The following is a 15,024-nucleotide window of genomic DNA, read 5'->3' on the forward strand; positions in this document are numbered from 1 at the left end:
AATACTTTATTAATATACTTACATACAATAAACCATATTATAACCTATAGGTGTCTATTATTTTAAGTTATAATAGAAATCTGTGTAAACAACTGAAAATTCCATATAGGTACATGACTAAACATAGTTTATGATACCTACAAAATATTAATATGCCTGTAAAATATACCAGGTGATCCATTTAATAGTGTCTAACTCATTCTTTCGAAAAGTTTTAACTATTCTTGTAACTAATTTTTATACAATTCGATGTAACGTCAAAAGAATATTTCTTAAAAAAAAATTTTTTTTTTACTATATTTTGTATTGTTAAATTTTTTAAGTTACTTACTTTTTTGAAAACACCATTCATTTTTAATTTCATATTCCAAAACTGGATGTTAATCTGAGTAGGTATTTCAATCTATAAAATATACCAAATTTCAGACAATTATTAGTGTTCATATTGTTCATATTAGTAAGTTATAACTTATTATAGGCGTAACCTATATAGTTATAATTTTAAGTTCTTATAACCAGGGCTCGAAAGTTCGTGCGCTTAACATTAGTAAAACATGCACTAAAAAGTTTGGAAATTTGCATTTATATGAATTATTATTTTTAAATTGTGTACTCAAAATATGCACAATGTAAAAATATCATAAGTAAATTTTTAAAAAATAAGATAAGATCCATTCAGTTAAAAAATATTTAATTTCTTTTAATTTTCATGGTTTTTATAACAATCAATAAAATGAATACATCTTGTGAAGTTCAAGGCTTTGTCATCTGTATCAATCTTAATTAATGTAATTCTCTGACCTTTGTCTGATTTTTGTACACCCTTCGTTATAACTAACTACTAGCTTGTTCGAATTGTGCAGATCTTCATAGATTGAAAGACTTCGAATAATATGCTGCTTCAGAATATGAAATTAAAAATGTATAGTATTATTAAAATAAGTAAAAAACATAAAAAAAAACTATAACGATAAAAAAAGGAAAAACATTTTTTTTTAGAAATGTTATTTTGAAATGAATCATATTATATCATATAAAAAAAACATACCAAGTTACCAGATATTTTTCTTCTACAAGGAAAATCTATAAATCATAAATATATTTTTTTAAGTAATCATGACAAAGGAAACCTTACGTAAAATCGGTCAGAAACAAAAAATATGTATTCAACCCAAAAAAATATATTTATATTAAAAAAATATTTTCAAAGAGTTAAGACTTCAAAAGAATGAGAGTAGACACTTAAATGGATCACACTGTATAATATAATTCGATGTTCATATTAAATATTAAACTAAAATAAATACAATAAATCGTGCTAGGTATAGTGAATCAGTAGTGAATAATGATATTATTGGTTCATTAGTTGTACATTTGTATTTATATTTTATTTTAATTAAAGTATAAATAATTTTAATAAACTATTAGGTATTACTTATGAATGTACGATATAGGTACTTATGAGTTTATAAAAGGTGTATTATGCAATTGTAATTTGTAATATCAGACTTTATTAGAAGCTAAAAAAATCTGTCAAATTAAAATGTTTTTTATTAGAATTTCAAACTTATATAAATGTACAAGTTTGTATACGAGCAGTTACACTTATGTATGTCGCATATGTATGGTGTATAACAAGTCTATAATCATTATTTATTAACACCAATTAGTAATTACATTAGTTACTAATTTTTATTTTATTATTTTATCAAAGCATTGTTTGTCTTTTAAACGTGTAAATGAATAACTAAAAATGCCTTAATTGGTTAGTTTAATAATTAAGTCATTAAGGACTAAAATGATGTATCTGTAATCGTTATAACAACAAAAACAAATAGTGTAAACAAAAATGTAATGTTCAAAAAATTAATTATACATTTATTCATGCTGTGAGTTACATATTAGTTATGTTTGTCATAATTTCGTCGCTCCATATCACGCATATTATAAAATATGATGTTTAACTACAGAAAAAAAAATATATGTATATATAAGTACAGATATTTTATCGCCAAATAACAAGAGCAGGTACAGGTAGGTAGTACAACAGGCCATAATGTTGACAGTATACTTGATTATATTATACTGATGCAATAGCGAACGTAAATGAAAGCATGTAGGTATCTGTATTACAGAGTAATTATCTGTATTAAAGAATTTTAAACCACAATATTATAATGCTATCTCAAGTATTTAGGTGTAAAGGAAATTTAACTAACATATTATATAGAAATAAATTGATTTAAACCAGAAACACTGCATAAGATACATTTTACTAATTCCTAATTAATAATTATTAACGAAAATGTGACAGTATAAAATATTGAAATAAACAACATATGAATAAATAAAATTATAAAATATCCTTTACGTACCTACAAACATAGTTTAAACTCATAATAATAACTCTCTAATAACCTTTAATAATCACAATCCTGAACTTTTCCCAATCCGTCACTTCAAGTATTTCTAAGTCTTTCTTTATGCCATCCATTCATCGTCGCTTTCTAGGCCTTCTTCTTGGCTTTTTCCCCGTCGGTTGCCATTCGATACTGCTCTTGTACAAGTAGTTTCTGTTTTCCGCATAGTACCTACCAAACTATGACCAAACCATTTGACTTTTGAGTCTTTGACACTTAGTGTGGCTTGTTAACAATGGAAATTCAGTGATTGCTTTTAGTTCTGTATATTTTCTTCTACCCCATCTATTTAGCTCACTATATCAAACACTGGATCACAAATCTTCCTCAGTATTTTATTTTTAAAAACTAACAGCTTTTTTTCTAATCGTATAGTAGTGGGCCATATTTCACATCCATAAGTTACCATTGATCTTATTATGGTCATGTACAGTCTGATCTTGGTTCTTCTGGAAAATAGTTTGAATTTAAAAAATGTATAGGTATGCAACGCGAAATAAGCCCTATCCGCCTTACGTGTACGACTAATGATTTCGAGACTCCAATCATTGCTGTTGTAATGGTGTGGAACACCATTACAGATTTCATATTTTTATAATTATAATATTACGTATAGTATTATATACTATACATCAAGGGTGGGCAACTGGCGGCCCGCGCTACATTTTCAAATTGCATTAGGTCTAGGTATACAATTTTAAACTTTATCGTCTATACTCTATAATCTATAATGTAATAGTCTATACTCTATCTTAACGATATAATAATTGTTATCTGGTATTGAACATCGTTAAATATATATTAAATCAAAACATAGAAATCGACTTACAGATGAAACATTAAGTCACCTACTTCGTGTTTCTTCGTCCGAAATAGAAGTCGATTTTGCCGCGTTGTCATTAGAAGCCACACATCCTCAAAACTCTCACTAAACTGCAAATACCTAACTATTTATATTTAAATATTTAATTAAATTATTTTCAATACGCATTTTGTATTACTATTTCATTATAAACAAAATAAATGCTAATTAAAATGTATATTTTGAATGACCTTTTTTTTTTTTGCTTTCTATGCTCTGGCCCGCTAGATTTTAAATTTCTAAAAATTGGCCCTCCAGTAACTTTGAGTTGCCCATCCCTGCTATACATATATCATAAATGCACGTGCCATCTTTCATCATTCTGGAATATCACGGAGTAAGAGTAAAGCTATATATATATATATATATATATATATAACTATTTTTAGTAAACAAAATTTATAATAATCGTTCGGCCTGCTACTTAGACATTCGTCAGCCGAACTAGTCTCGTTTCAGCACTTGCTCCGTGTTGCTACCAGGTCATCGGTAAAGTAAAATATTTTATACGTTAAATTATACTCGGTATAACTATAGTTGTCTTATCGAGTATGCAAATCCTCTCACATTCCCCCGTTTGGTGCAGATCTATCACTACGGATACACAATTACGCACAGTATACCGGTAGTGATAGACAATAATTTAATTGTTACCACGTAACACTGTTATAATATATAATTATAAACTTAATTTATATAATATACCCAATAATGTATACTAGGTACGAATAAAGTAAATAAACAGTGGATAGGTAGATATTTGATACAGCTCTATTAGGCAGTTATAGTGTAGGTAATATATTATATTATATTGTTGTTGTAAACATCCGTTAACCGGCAGAAGTTAACATTATAAACATAATATTATATGACAAGAATATTGTGTATTAAAATAATTGTCTACAAATACTTAATATAGTATTCGTATAAAATAAAACCAATGAATAGTGTTACAATATTTAATATTATCCAGAAAAGGTTACTGCGTACCTAACACATACGAAAGAATTGAACATATTTACGAGTAAAATAATATTCTAAGATAGAGTCTTTCAAGGATAAATGTATTTGATTAATACTGTTGATATACTTGTGTTTTTAACGTCTTACAATAGTTAATAATGTAAGAACAAAGTAAAGTCGGCTAATTAATTGTAGCAATTGAACAACGTATAAGTCAATGTACTCTTTAAATTATTTATGTAAGTTATTAACCATCACGCATCTACGTTTTAAAATTATAATTAGGTACCTACCTAAAGGTAAAAAATGCAGACCACGGATGTAACTGATGTCTGATATAGTTATTTATCAATACAATCGATATAGGTATATAAACAGTGAAAAATATTAAGCCCATGGTTAAATACTTAGCCTCACGGTCTTATATATAAGACCGTGCTCATTTATCTACGATTAAACCTGCTGTCAAAAATATAAAATAACAATTAATTAAGTATAATTATTACATAAAAATAAAATTTATGGCTATCAAAATAAATGTCAATGTATTGGAGGATACAACAGGAAATTATCCTTAAACTGGCTTTAAGACTTACATTATCATATATTTTCGTTTTTTTTTTATTCAAATATTATAATTCGTAGAACGTAATAAGGTCGTTTAAGTACAATGCATATTAATGAGAACCATAATTAACATATCATATTCTAATTTGCAACTTACAATAAAAGGGAACAACTGGGTATAAGCGCTGAGGAAATATTTAATAATTAAACTATCTAGTGCACATACCTAATCATTATCGATACAAATATCGTAAATATAAATCGGGAGGTTAATGCAGTTAAAACTTAAAATCCGAGGAACTATAATAGCTATTAGCTATTGCTCCTCTAGTCCGCTGCATACTCATCGAGAGTATACCTCGCCATTAAGTTGGCTATAGATATCAGCTGTTACCTGTTGTGCTAAATCGATAGATTTCGATCAGTCGAATTCAAAGATAAATATACTTATAGTTTATACGAAAAAAGTTAAAAATCGGAGACGGTCTGTCAACATATCAAATATCAATGCTGTCAATTTTAACTATTAGTTGTTATTAGCACGATTTAAGATAGACTACCTATCTTATATCGTGGTTATTACTATTACCTAGTTATTATTTAGGAGTTGGGATATGTTATTATGTTCATTTTTTTTTCAAAAACATCGCCTTTATAAGTTTTATTGTGCATTTGTATGACGTAGGTAAAGGTAAATTGTATGACGTCTATGTAGACAATCAATTATATAGTATTCAAATATGATAATAATTTGAGCATCAAAAATTCAAAACCTAATACGTAGTTTAATCCTAATTAATAAATAGGAATACATAAACATAATTAAATATTATCAGAGATTTTTATCATTTTTCCCACATACTTAACAATTTTTGACATTTACAAATTACGTGAATGAACCAGGACACTTCGCAACGGTGGATTTGGTGGTATACAACCGCTCTGATGCAGATACATTAGGTGTCGTGTTGGTCACTGTAATGGATGGCGTTAAATTTGAATTAAATTGTGTAATTTCATTGTGTACAAAAACGATTCTGATCGGTTTACGAAGACAAACTGTTTTTATAATTTATTTAGATTTCCGATGACAAAATACAAATTAGGTAATTATAAAAAAACGGTGTTTTAAATTTTCAATCCTCAGCAATAAGAACTGAACATTTTATAAATTTTTAACTACAAAATATTATCAATTTTTTATTCTTTTCACATTTTTGTAAAATCCCTGTTTTCCCTAAATTTTTTTTTGGTTTTGCATTGAGCTTATGCTTATGAAAACTTCTATAAATTTTTTACTTTTGACCCCCCAAAGAACCAATTAGATTTACTTTTCTAATCTGGAATAATGCTAAAATAGAAAGTCGAAACATTTTCACTGCTTGGAAAGATAATGATAGGCACAAGAAAACACATCATTGTAAAAAAGGGATCATGCACGTACTATGAATGTAGCCATCAAGTTAATTCTTGATACGATATTCTCTATTGAATACACGATCTATGAACAAACCTAGAACCCTGACTGTTTGATCTGAGGTATAATCAATAGAATAGATTCATCACTTCACAAAAAATCTAAAACAAATAACCAAACATCATGCTTCATTGCCAATAGGTAAGAAGAACTAATAATGTCTTATTTGCGTGTAGGTGAAAAGCATAGAACTTAAAGGCGCCAGTAGTATATGATCTATGATGAAGAGTCTAGGTATTTTATGATTATAAATTATAATTAATATTAATATATTATTCTTGATAATGACTGGAAGTCTGGAAATAATACAAATTGAAGAGGAACAAACATGCCGTTTTAAACCAAAACAGCTAAATATAAATTGTGATAAAATTGTTTTAACTAATTTGAATTTTCAGAAATACTGATAAATAACAAAATAAGTTGAGAAGAGTAGGTAACCCAAGAACATACAATACAAATGTACTCAATTTATTAATGTATAAACAATTGATGCAGACATGATTATAACAATTAATTAGAATTTGTATTTATTGTTTTGTTAATACTTCACGAATGTCCTTGAAAAATTAATTAAAGTAATGTAGATTGTGTCTGAAAAATAATAATAATAAATTTATAATGTAATTTAAATTGATATTGATATTTTTTCAATATACTTACATTGTCAATAAAATAGAACCTAGGAGTTCATTTGAGACCAGTAGATGATGAATGTAAGACCTAGTATGTTTTTTACAGGTCAAACACGAACATGAATCTTTTATTGGCACAAATTTCTCAAAATGACTATATTAATTTTAATTCAAATCACACAAATAAATAAATTTTATGTCATATTATTTTACTACAAAATTGAAAAAAATAGTACATTACCTTGGGTCTGTCAAACATATTTCATAGTCATTCAAAATGTCTTCATTTTTATCAGTTTTACATTGAGAAATGTCCATAATAATACTTTCATTTCTGGAAATTAAAGCAATACATTTGAGTATATTTAGTGAAATTAATAAATATAATTAAAACCAAATCAAATCAAATAAATCTCACTTATATTTTAAATTGTAATCAAATATTAATGCCGAATTGCGTTCAGTTGTGATGAATGGAAAAGATGAGTCAAACATATCCACTCCACTGTTTATAAGATCAATTATTAAACTAGGAGTCCAGGCACCGAATATAATTTTCATTTTATCATATGGGAGATATTCCTTTGTTGAATAAAACATTTTTAATTATGTAAGTACATATTATACAACTTAAATATTTGAATAAAGAAGTGTTTTTTTTTTTAAGTACCATTGTTTTATCGATAATGGGTAGAATAAGATCACTAGGGATTTCTTCAACAATGGCTCCATCAGTAAAAAATCCATCAAATAGAAATCCTAATATATCGTTATGATATTCTGATAAAAATGTTGCTGATCGAATTCGTTCTTGTACATTATAACCACCTTCAATTGGAGCAATCACACAACTTTGTTTTAATGCCTAAAAACAGACAGGATAATAGGATGTACATTTTTTAAATATATTTGTTATTCTATTTTCCCATAATAGGGCACTAAGCATGTTCATCTCCGCTTTTTCTTTGATAATGAATTGATTCAAATCCTGATTCAAGTACTAAGACCATATTTTTTTAAATAATTAGATTTTGTCATTCCATTTAAATAGTGCACCGTGTTATTGCAAAAACAAACTATGATGATTTGCACTATAATAATATATTAGTATTTTATAATATTGTTGAAATTGTTTGCATACTAAACTAAATATTGTACCTATTTTATATTTTATATAAAACTATTTTTCAAGATATTGTTATTTTCACAGTTAAATTACTCAGGCACTACTCATTCAAATTGTGATTTGGATACATTAATATGATCAAAAATATATTCTACCTAACAATACACAGCAAATATGGGTGTTTCTCATTTGAAAAAGGTAAATTTATATCGCCTTAAAATATTCTTTAAATGGTATAAAAAATTAAGTATCTAAAAATTTGTTACTTAAGTAAACTTAAATATTAAAAATTTAAATTTAAATTAATAAATAGCTAACATTCAAAATATTTATAAATATAAATATTATACAATAAAACTATAATTTGGATAAATATATTTTAAATTAAGTAAAATCTGATGAGTAACTAATGTTTAATAACCCCAAAAAAGGGTAAATTTTATCTTTTTAAATTCCACAATCATATATTTTCCAGGCAAAAAAATGATTTTATTCCGCCATTGGTGCTATTCATGCGGGTGCTCGGGTGCTCGAACACCCATTGCAATTTATTAGGTGAGCTGAGCCTTCCTTAAAAATTGGGATCACACATTTTGTTAATTACTAATAATACTCTTTAAAAATAAAGTTTATTTGTTTAATGAATACATTTAATTAATCAATAGACAATACTATTATTACGGATGAAACTGAAACAACAGACTGATAGAACAAATGTGTTTGTAAGAATTTTATACTTTCATAAATCATTAGATAATATATTATTTACAAAATAAAAATTTTAGAATAGTTTTAGCAAAATATAATATACGTGATTAAAAAAGTATTGCTAAATAACTAACTAGTTAAACTTTATTATAGATAATTATTCCAACTGTTAAATGATAATACTGAGAAATATATTTGTAAGTAAACAAATTACAATTTCATAGTAATAACATATTAATATGATTTGTATTATTATCTTAGAAAATAAAAAGAAATAATATAAAATATTGTAATAGGTCATAAAACAATATTGTTTTGTAGTTATCTTTCTAAGAAATACAATATACTTGGTATATTCATTTTGTTTATCATCAAAATGATAAAAAATGTATATTCTTGAAATCAAATTATTTTATTCTGATTAGCATATATATTACTAGATTTTTCTATAATAAATCACTTTAATAGAAGATTGATTAATTTTTTGTTTTAATTACCTTTTAAAAATGTAATTAGTTTTGACAAAATAAACAGAATAGATGTTGGAAAAACAATGCTATTAATGTACCTGTAGACAATATATTGTACACGTATATTACAGTGAAATCCATACATAACGATTTTGGTTGATCTGCAGCTTTTGATGAACAGAGAATAGGTGTCCATTATATACAGGTTTAAGTATTTTTAGCAAAACACATAATACGTGTATCTATGAGAACAGTAATTTTTATGAAAAATGCCAATAGTAAATAGTATTAAGTAATACTATATATATATAAGCTATACTCATACATTCATATTTATAAATATAATCAATTGTTATTAGTGTCTTGATGTGAAATACACGCTGTGTCGTTGTATCTGGCGATGCTGTTGCAAAGTATGTACACATTTATGAAAATATATTTGAGTTTGAACTTTAATTGATGTCCATTATTATGGTATCGAGGAGAATGCCCGTGTCCATTATAATAATGATTACCTATATGGCAATATATTTAAATGATTCAACACATCTTAAGGATGGCTTAAGATGGCTCAAAGTGGGTTAAGCCCTCCCAAGCCTCCCTCTTTTTATGTTCATGACATCAGACCAAAACTTATTGAAGATTTTTCTTAAAACAGGGGAAAAGCATATGGGGCAAATACCTAATGCATTCATTGATATTCGATACTACAGATATAACATAATGATGTACAAGTTTGCCTCGTGTCATGCATTTATATCAACATAAAATTTATTCTGATTTGTTGTACAGATTATTACTTAGTACCTTATACAATTCAAGTTATTATTTTTTTTTTATTAAAATGTTTATTATTTGTTATTAGTTATAGTACTATGTGATCCAAGACTGAATGTATTGGGATAAATATAAGACTAGTCACTAGCACATACGCAAAGAAGCCACTATCAGATGACTCGTTCCTATCAAGTACATCAGAATATTGAGTCGTGGCTCCATCCATTGTATTCAGGGGTGTTTCTATAACCCATTGTGTATACTTCATGTAAGCTGTATACGCTCAAGATATTTTTACAAAATTAAGTGTAAATATAGCACTAAACAGTATTTTGGCTTGGTAATTTAGTATACTCTCAAAAAAATTAATAGGAACACCTCTGATTGTATATGGTCCATCGATCTAACATCTAAGGTTGTTTATCTGTGGTTGGTACAGTGTTTGCTGCCTTAATGTTATCACTTTGGTATTAGAAAAAACTGATAACATGAATATTGACCAATAAAAACTATACTCTGTCCAGTGAAAGAATACTCCTAGGCCCAGGCATCTTCTCTCGTTGGACAGGGTTTAGATGAAAATTAAAAATAATAGCAAAATGTATATCAAATTTTAATAATTTAATATTACATGTATTGTAGTTGGGTATTTAATTTAATACACAGTTATAAAAATTATTATGTAAAATAAATATGTAATGATTATTATTATGTTTCACTATTACAATATTCAAATACTTAAATTTTGTGAATCGCAAAAAAAAACCCAGAAAAATAAACACACCACGGAAAAAGAAGCCCATCAAAAAGAATTTAAATAGAAATATGAACATATATATATAATATATTGTGTTATAACTTATAACACATAACTTATAATTGTCAAAAAATATCAGTTTTAGGTATTTACTACACTAATTAAACAACTATAAATATAATAATATAATAAGTTAATACAAAATAGGCGGTGGTACCTATGATATTAGTTTGTTGCTCAAGTTTAATACAATCCATTTGGATGTACACCAATATACCAACTATTTTTTTTTAATTTTACATCTTAGTAACATCAGCAATTAAGTTGAATAGTGCTTATTAGCATAGTGTAACCATTAATTATTATTATGATTATTATCTGTTATTCATATCATGAACTATTAAGTATTATTGTATAATGCTTTTTCAAATAATAATCAACAAAATATTTAAGAAATATAAAATAGTACAATTAAATGGCACTCGCATGGACTTTTATTTCTGTGGGTTAATTTTAGGCTTACTCCTTTTTGTATACAATGCTCACATTTAATTACACAAAAAATAATGCAAATTCAAGAAAAACAGAACCTTACTAACTCTAGTTATTGTTATTTATATTCATAAATTGTAAATGAGATATAAGATACTTAAGTTTAATTAAAAATAATTATTTTTACAAATAAATAAATACTCACTTCTGATTTATGATGACGTTCCAAACAACTCTTAAATAGTCTATTTGAAATATTAACTGACTTTTCAATGGCTGAAGGTGAACTATCCAAATTAATGTCTGAAATGCTTAAGGTAACATACATAGTGGGTTTGAATACTTCCATGATATCCATATACCTAAATACAACATATTTAAATAAAATGTACAACATATTGTAAGTATTAATTAGAATTATTAGGTGGAAATGTTATAATTTTAGTTTGTGTCTTATTGTAACATAAATTATTTTCTGAAACATTGAACCTAAGAAAAAAATCAAAATAAGATGCAACTTATTTGTTTCTCTGATAATATAATAGATATAAATTAAATTTGTAGCAAAAATTAAATAAATATGTACTTATAACATTTATTAAATTTGACAAATAAATTAAAATAGAAACATTTTTAAATGACCATAATCCAATTTACTTTTCATGGTTAATTAATTGATTTCCACTTTTGGTTTTAATAGCAACACTATCTTTTTGATTGTAACCTTGTGGGGTATCCACTGCATAGTCAGTTATTGAACAGCATGACAAGTATTTCTGAAAAATGTAAATATTTGTCTTTTAAATAAATACTTAAAACACCAAACAATAAAAAAAAATTATGGAAGTAAATTATTAGATGCTAATGTAAATGCTTTTCTGTTTTTTATGAATGTTATAAACATTAATGAAATTAATAAAATACTATTGTTTTGATATTAAAAATATAACTTAATACAATTTAATAAAATTCTCGTATGGAGTAGGTAGTATTGAAAATATTTGAACATTTGTAATATTACTGTTGTTACTAATGCTGGGAGCGTCAAATCTGCATTTTATTTTTATTTTATTATAGCTTTTTTATACCGTCAATTGTTCTTATTGTTCTTTTTTTTTTATAACAGATTGAATTAAAAAAGTACAAAAATTGTTCAAATCAAGACTAATTATTTAATCAAAATTAAAATCATTAATTTTCAATCTCTAAACAACAATACATAAACGTAAAAATTATAATCGCAGTGCAATAAAATACCCTAGGTATTTCCATATGTTTTGAAAAGAATATTAGTGAGCAGTGTCTATAATTAAATTAATATATAGGTACCTCAAGACCAACAAACGAGTTAAGGCCGTGTTTAAACTCTTTCAATGGTTGGTAGAAACTCAGACAAGTCGGTAACGAGAAATTGAACAACGCCTGATCATCAGGCACAATTTTTTCAAATACTTCTCTCGATATGTATGGCACACTTCCACACTATAAAAATCAAACCAAAAATATATATTACATTATTTTAAGGAATTGGCCTTTTTTACTTTGGTGTAAAACATGAACGCAGGAGTGTTGACTTGAGAGTTTGAGTATTTCAGTGATCCTAGTCTTGGTCCATTCGTCGGTGGTATGTCATTGGGTCTGTCCGTGACAACCGAAAAATGTGCTTGCTCCATTGATGACGTTCGAAAGAAAATGACGACGGCAGGAAGAGAAAGGTTAGGTATAAAATATTTTAATGTTCTAAGTTTCTTTACAACTAACAACTGCCGAAGTTAGAACGTCCACAGAAATTGAATTATTCAAAATTCAAATAATTTCTAGCAATTCACATCATATTCAATTCAATCGTTATCAGTTTTCAGTAACGGTGTGGAACTTGATAGTACTATCTACAGCGTGAGCTACCTAAACTACGGCAAACTTTGAGCACCATGAAACGATATTTAGCCATGATAAAGTACCTACTCTAAAATTTACTTAATCATTAATTTAGCCATGTTTATTATTAAAACTTATAACTTATGAGTGTACTTACTATACCTGTTACTATTTGGTGCAGATAGATTGTTCATATATTTTTTATGTATAGGTCGGAACGCAGTGGCAGATGGGCTTATATTTTTTTACCGGGAAGAAATTTGAATAAGGACCCCCAAAAAATAAGAGCGAGCAACATATTAATTTGATATAACAATACAATACAAAACTAGGTATATAATCAATAATATAGGTACTCTTAGTACAGATTTGTTTATTTTTCATAGTTAATACATTAATATTTTTTCAAAGACTCACTGTTTAATGCAACCTTATCGATTACACTAGGTATCTGTAGTCTGTACTAATGGAAGTTGAAATATATTTTTCTACTCTTATGAGTAGAGCTATCTATATTATAGGATTTTAATGAACTAAAAAATACACAAAAATGCACTAAAAAAAAATGCAATAATGACCTAAAGATCCTAAGAAATGAACTTTAAAATGACCAAAAAATGTACTTAGATGAGTGAAAAAAAATTATTTTAAAAATAAATATTATTAATTATTAGCATAATAGACTTGTGAATGTAATCAACAAAAGCATAAATTAAAATAATTTAATGAAAAATATATCATTTTTTTTTCTCCTGTACACGTATTCTTGCACTGCACAATTAGATGATTCTTAAGATTTTCAAACAAGAAGTAGGCTGTAAGCGGTTCAGATAAAATATTTTTATATGAAGAAAAACTTCGTTCAACGTCCACAGAAGAATAGGGGCATTTTTGAAATGAAGTATGAACCATATCATTTAAAGTTAGATCTCCCGGAATACCATCTCTAAATGTTGTATTTTCATAGTCCAAAATAGAAGATATTTTTTAAAACTTTGAACCCATTATTTTTCATCAAAACATTTTTCAGTTTGTTTGATATTGTTTCTCCGATTACATTAGGAGCAAGGTACAATGTAGTCTCAATTTGTTTTATTTTATTAATAGATTCTGATAATAAAATTCCAGAAGCCTCCATATTTTTTATTTCTGAAGGAATGAAACTAAAATTAGATTTTATATAAATTAGATTTTCCTCTAAACTTGATTTAGACATAAGTTATTTTGCTTCTTTTATAGTAATCGAATCAACATGATTTAATTCAAGCAAACCCTTTTTTACATAAGAAAAATTCTGACAATAGTAATTTACAGCATTCAACCAGGTTCCCCATCGCGTGATTACGGGTTCGGGTGGCAATGAAATTTCTGGAGCATTTGTGTACGATATGGTGATTTTTAAAATATTTTTTTATGCAACTTATAAGTTTATTAACATTTTGAAAATTTGATCTTATTTCTTCCGCAACTCTATGAATTGCATGCACCACACAGGTAACATGCACCATTTTTGAATACAGAGTTCAAATGGCTCTTCCTGCTTTCACCATACATGGGGCGCATCAGATACAAAAATAAGGACATTATAGTGTTTTATTCCTTCAGGTCATAATGTTTTTTTTATCGAACGGTTTAGCAATGGTTGAATGATTTGTTTTTTTCCAAGACATTAGAATATAATAAAAATGTTTTTCCTAAATTTTCTGCTTCCAATGTACCAATAACAATATTTACTACATAGCGACCTTCAACATCTGTCCGTTCATCTACACTAACCCACATTTTTTTATCGCCTACATAGGGTCTAATATATCGTATTGTATTTAAATAGCATTTTTCAACATAATTTTTACGCAATGTAGACTCGTCTGAGATTTTAAATTTTATATTTT

The 15,024-nt window shown here is 26.7% G+C and overlaps 1 protein-coding gene and 1 long non-coding RNA gene across 2 annotated transcripts; one reads left to right on the plus strand and one right to left on the minus strand.

Annotated features, from left to right (window-relative positions):
* Nucleotides 1–6,834: 6,834 nt before the first annotated feature.
* LOC111034516 (queuine tRNA-ribosyltransferase accessory subunit 2) lies at nt 6,835–13,124 on the minus strand. The gene is made up of 9 exons (XM_022315787.1): nt 12,796–13,124; nt 12,584–12,736; nt 11,912–12,030; nt 11,460–11,616; nt 7,595–7,789; nt 7,343–7,506; nt 7,166–7,258; nt 6,953–7,078; nt 6,835–6,883 (listed from the first exon to the last, which is right to left on the minus strand). The coding sequence occupies exons 1-9, from the start codon at nt 12,925–12,927 to the stop codon at nt 6,859–6,861; spliced, it is 1,164 nt and encodes a 387-aa protein (XP_022171479.1). The 5' UTR covers nt 12,928–13,124; the 3' UTR covers nt 6,835–6,858.
* Nucleotides 8,158–8,695, plus strand: LOC111034517. The gene is made up of 2 exons (XR_002604553.1): nt 8,158–8,248; nt 8,526–8,695. It is a non-coding gene; the product is annotated as an uncharacterized LOC111034517 (long non-coding RNA).
* Nucleotides 13,125–15,024: the final 1,900 nt, after the last annotated feature.

The sequence above is a fragment of the Myzus persicae genome, unplaced genomic scaffold (genome assembly GCF_001856785.1).
Source record: "Myzus persicae strain clone G006 unplaced genomic scaffold, MPER_G0061.0, whole genome shotgun sequence".
Taxonomy (NCBI): Eukaryota; Metazoa; Arthropoda; class Insecta; order Hemiptera; family Aphididae; genus Myzus; species Myzus persicae.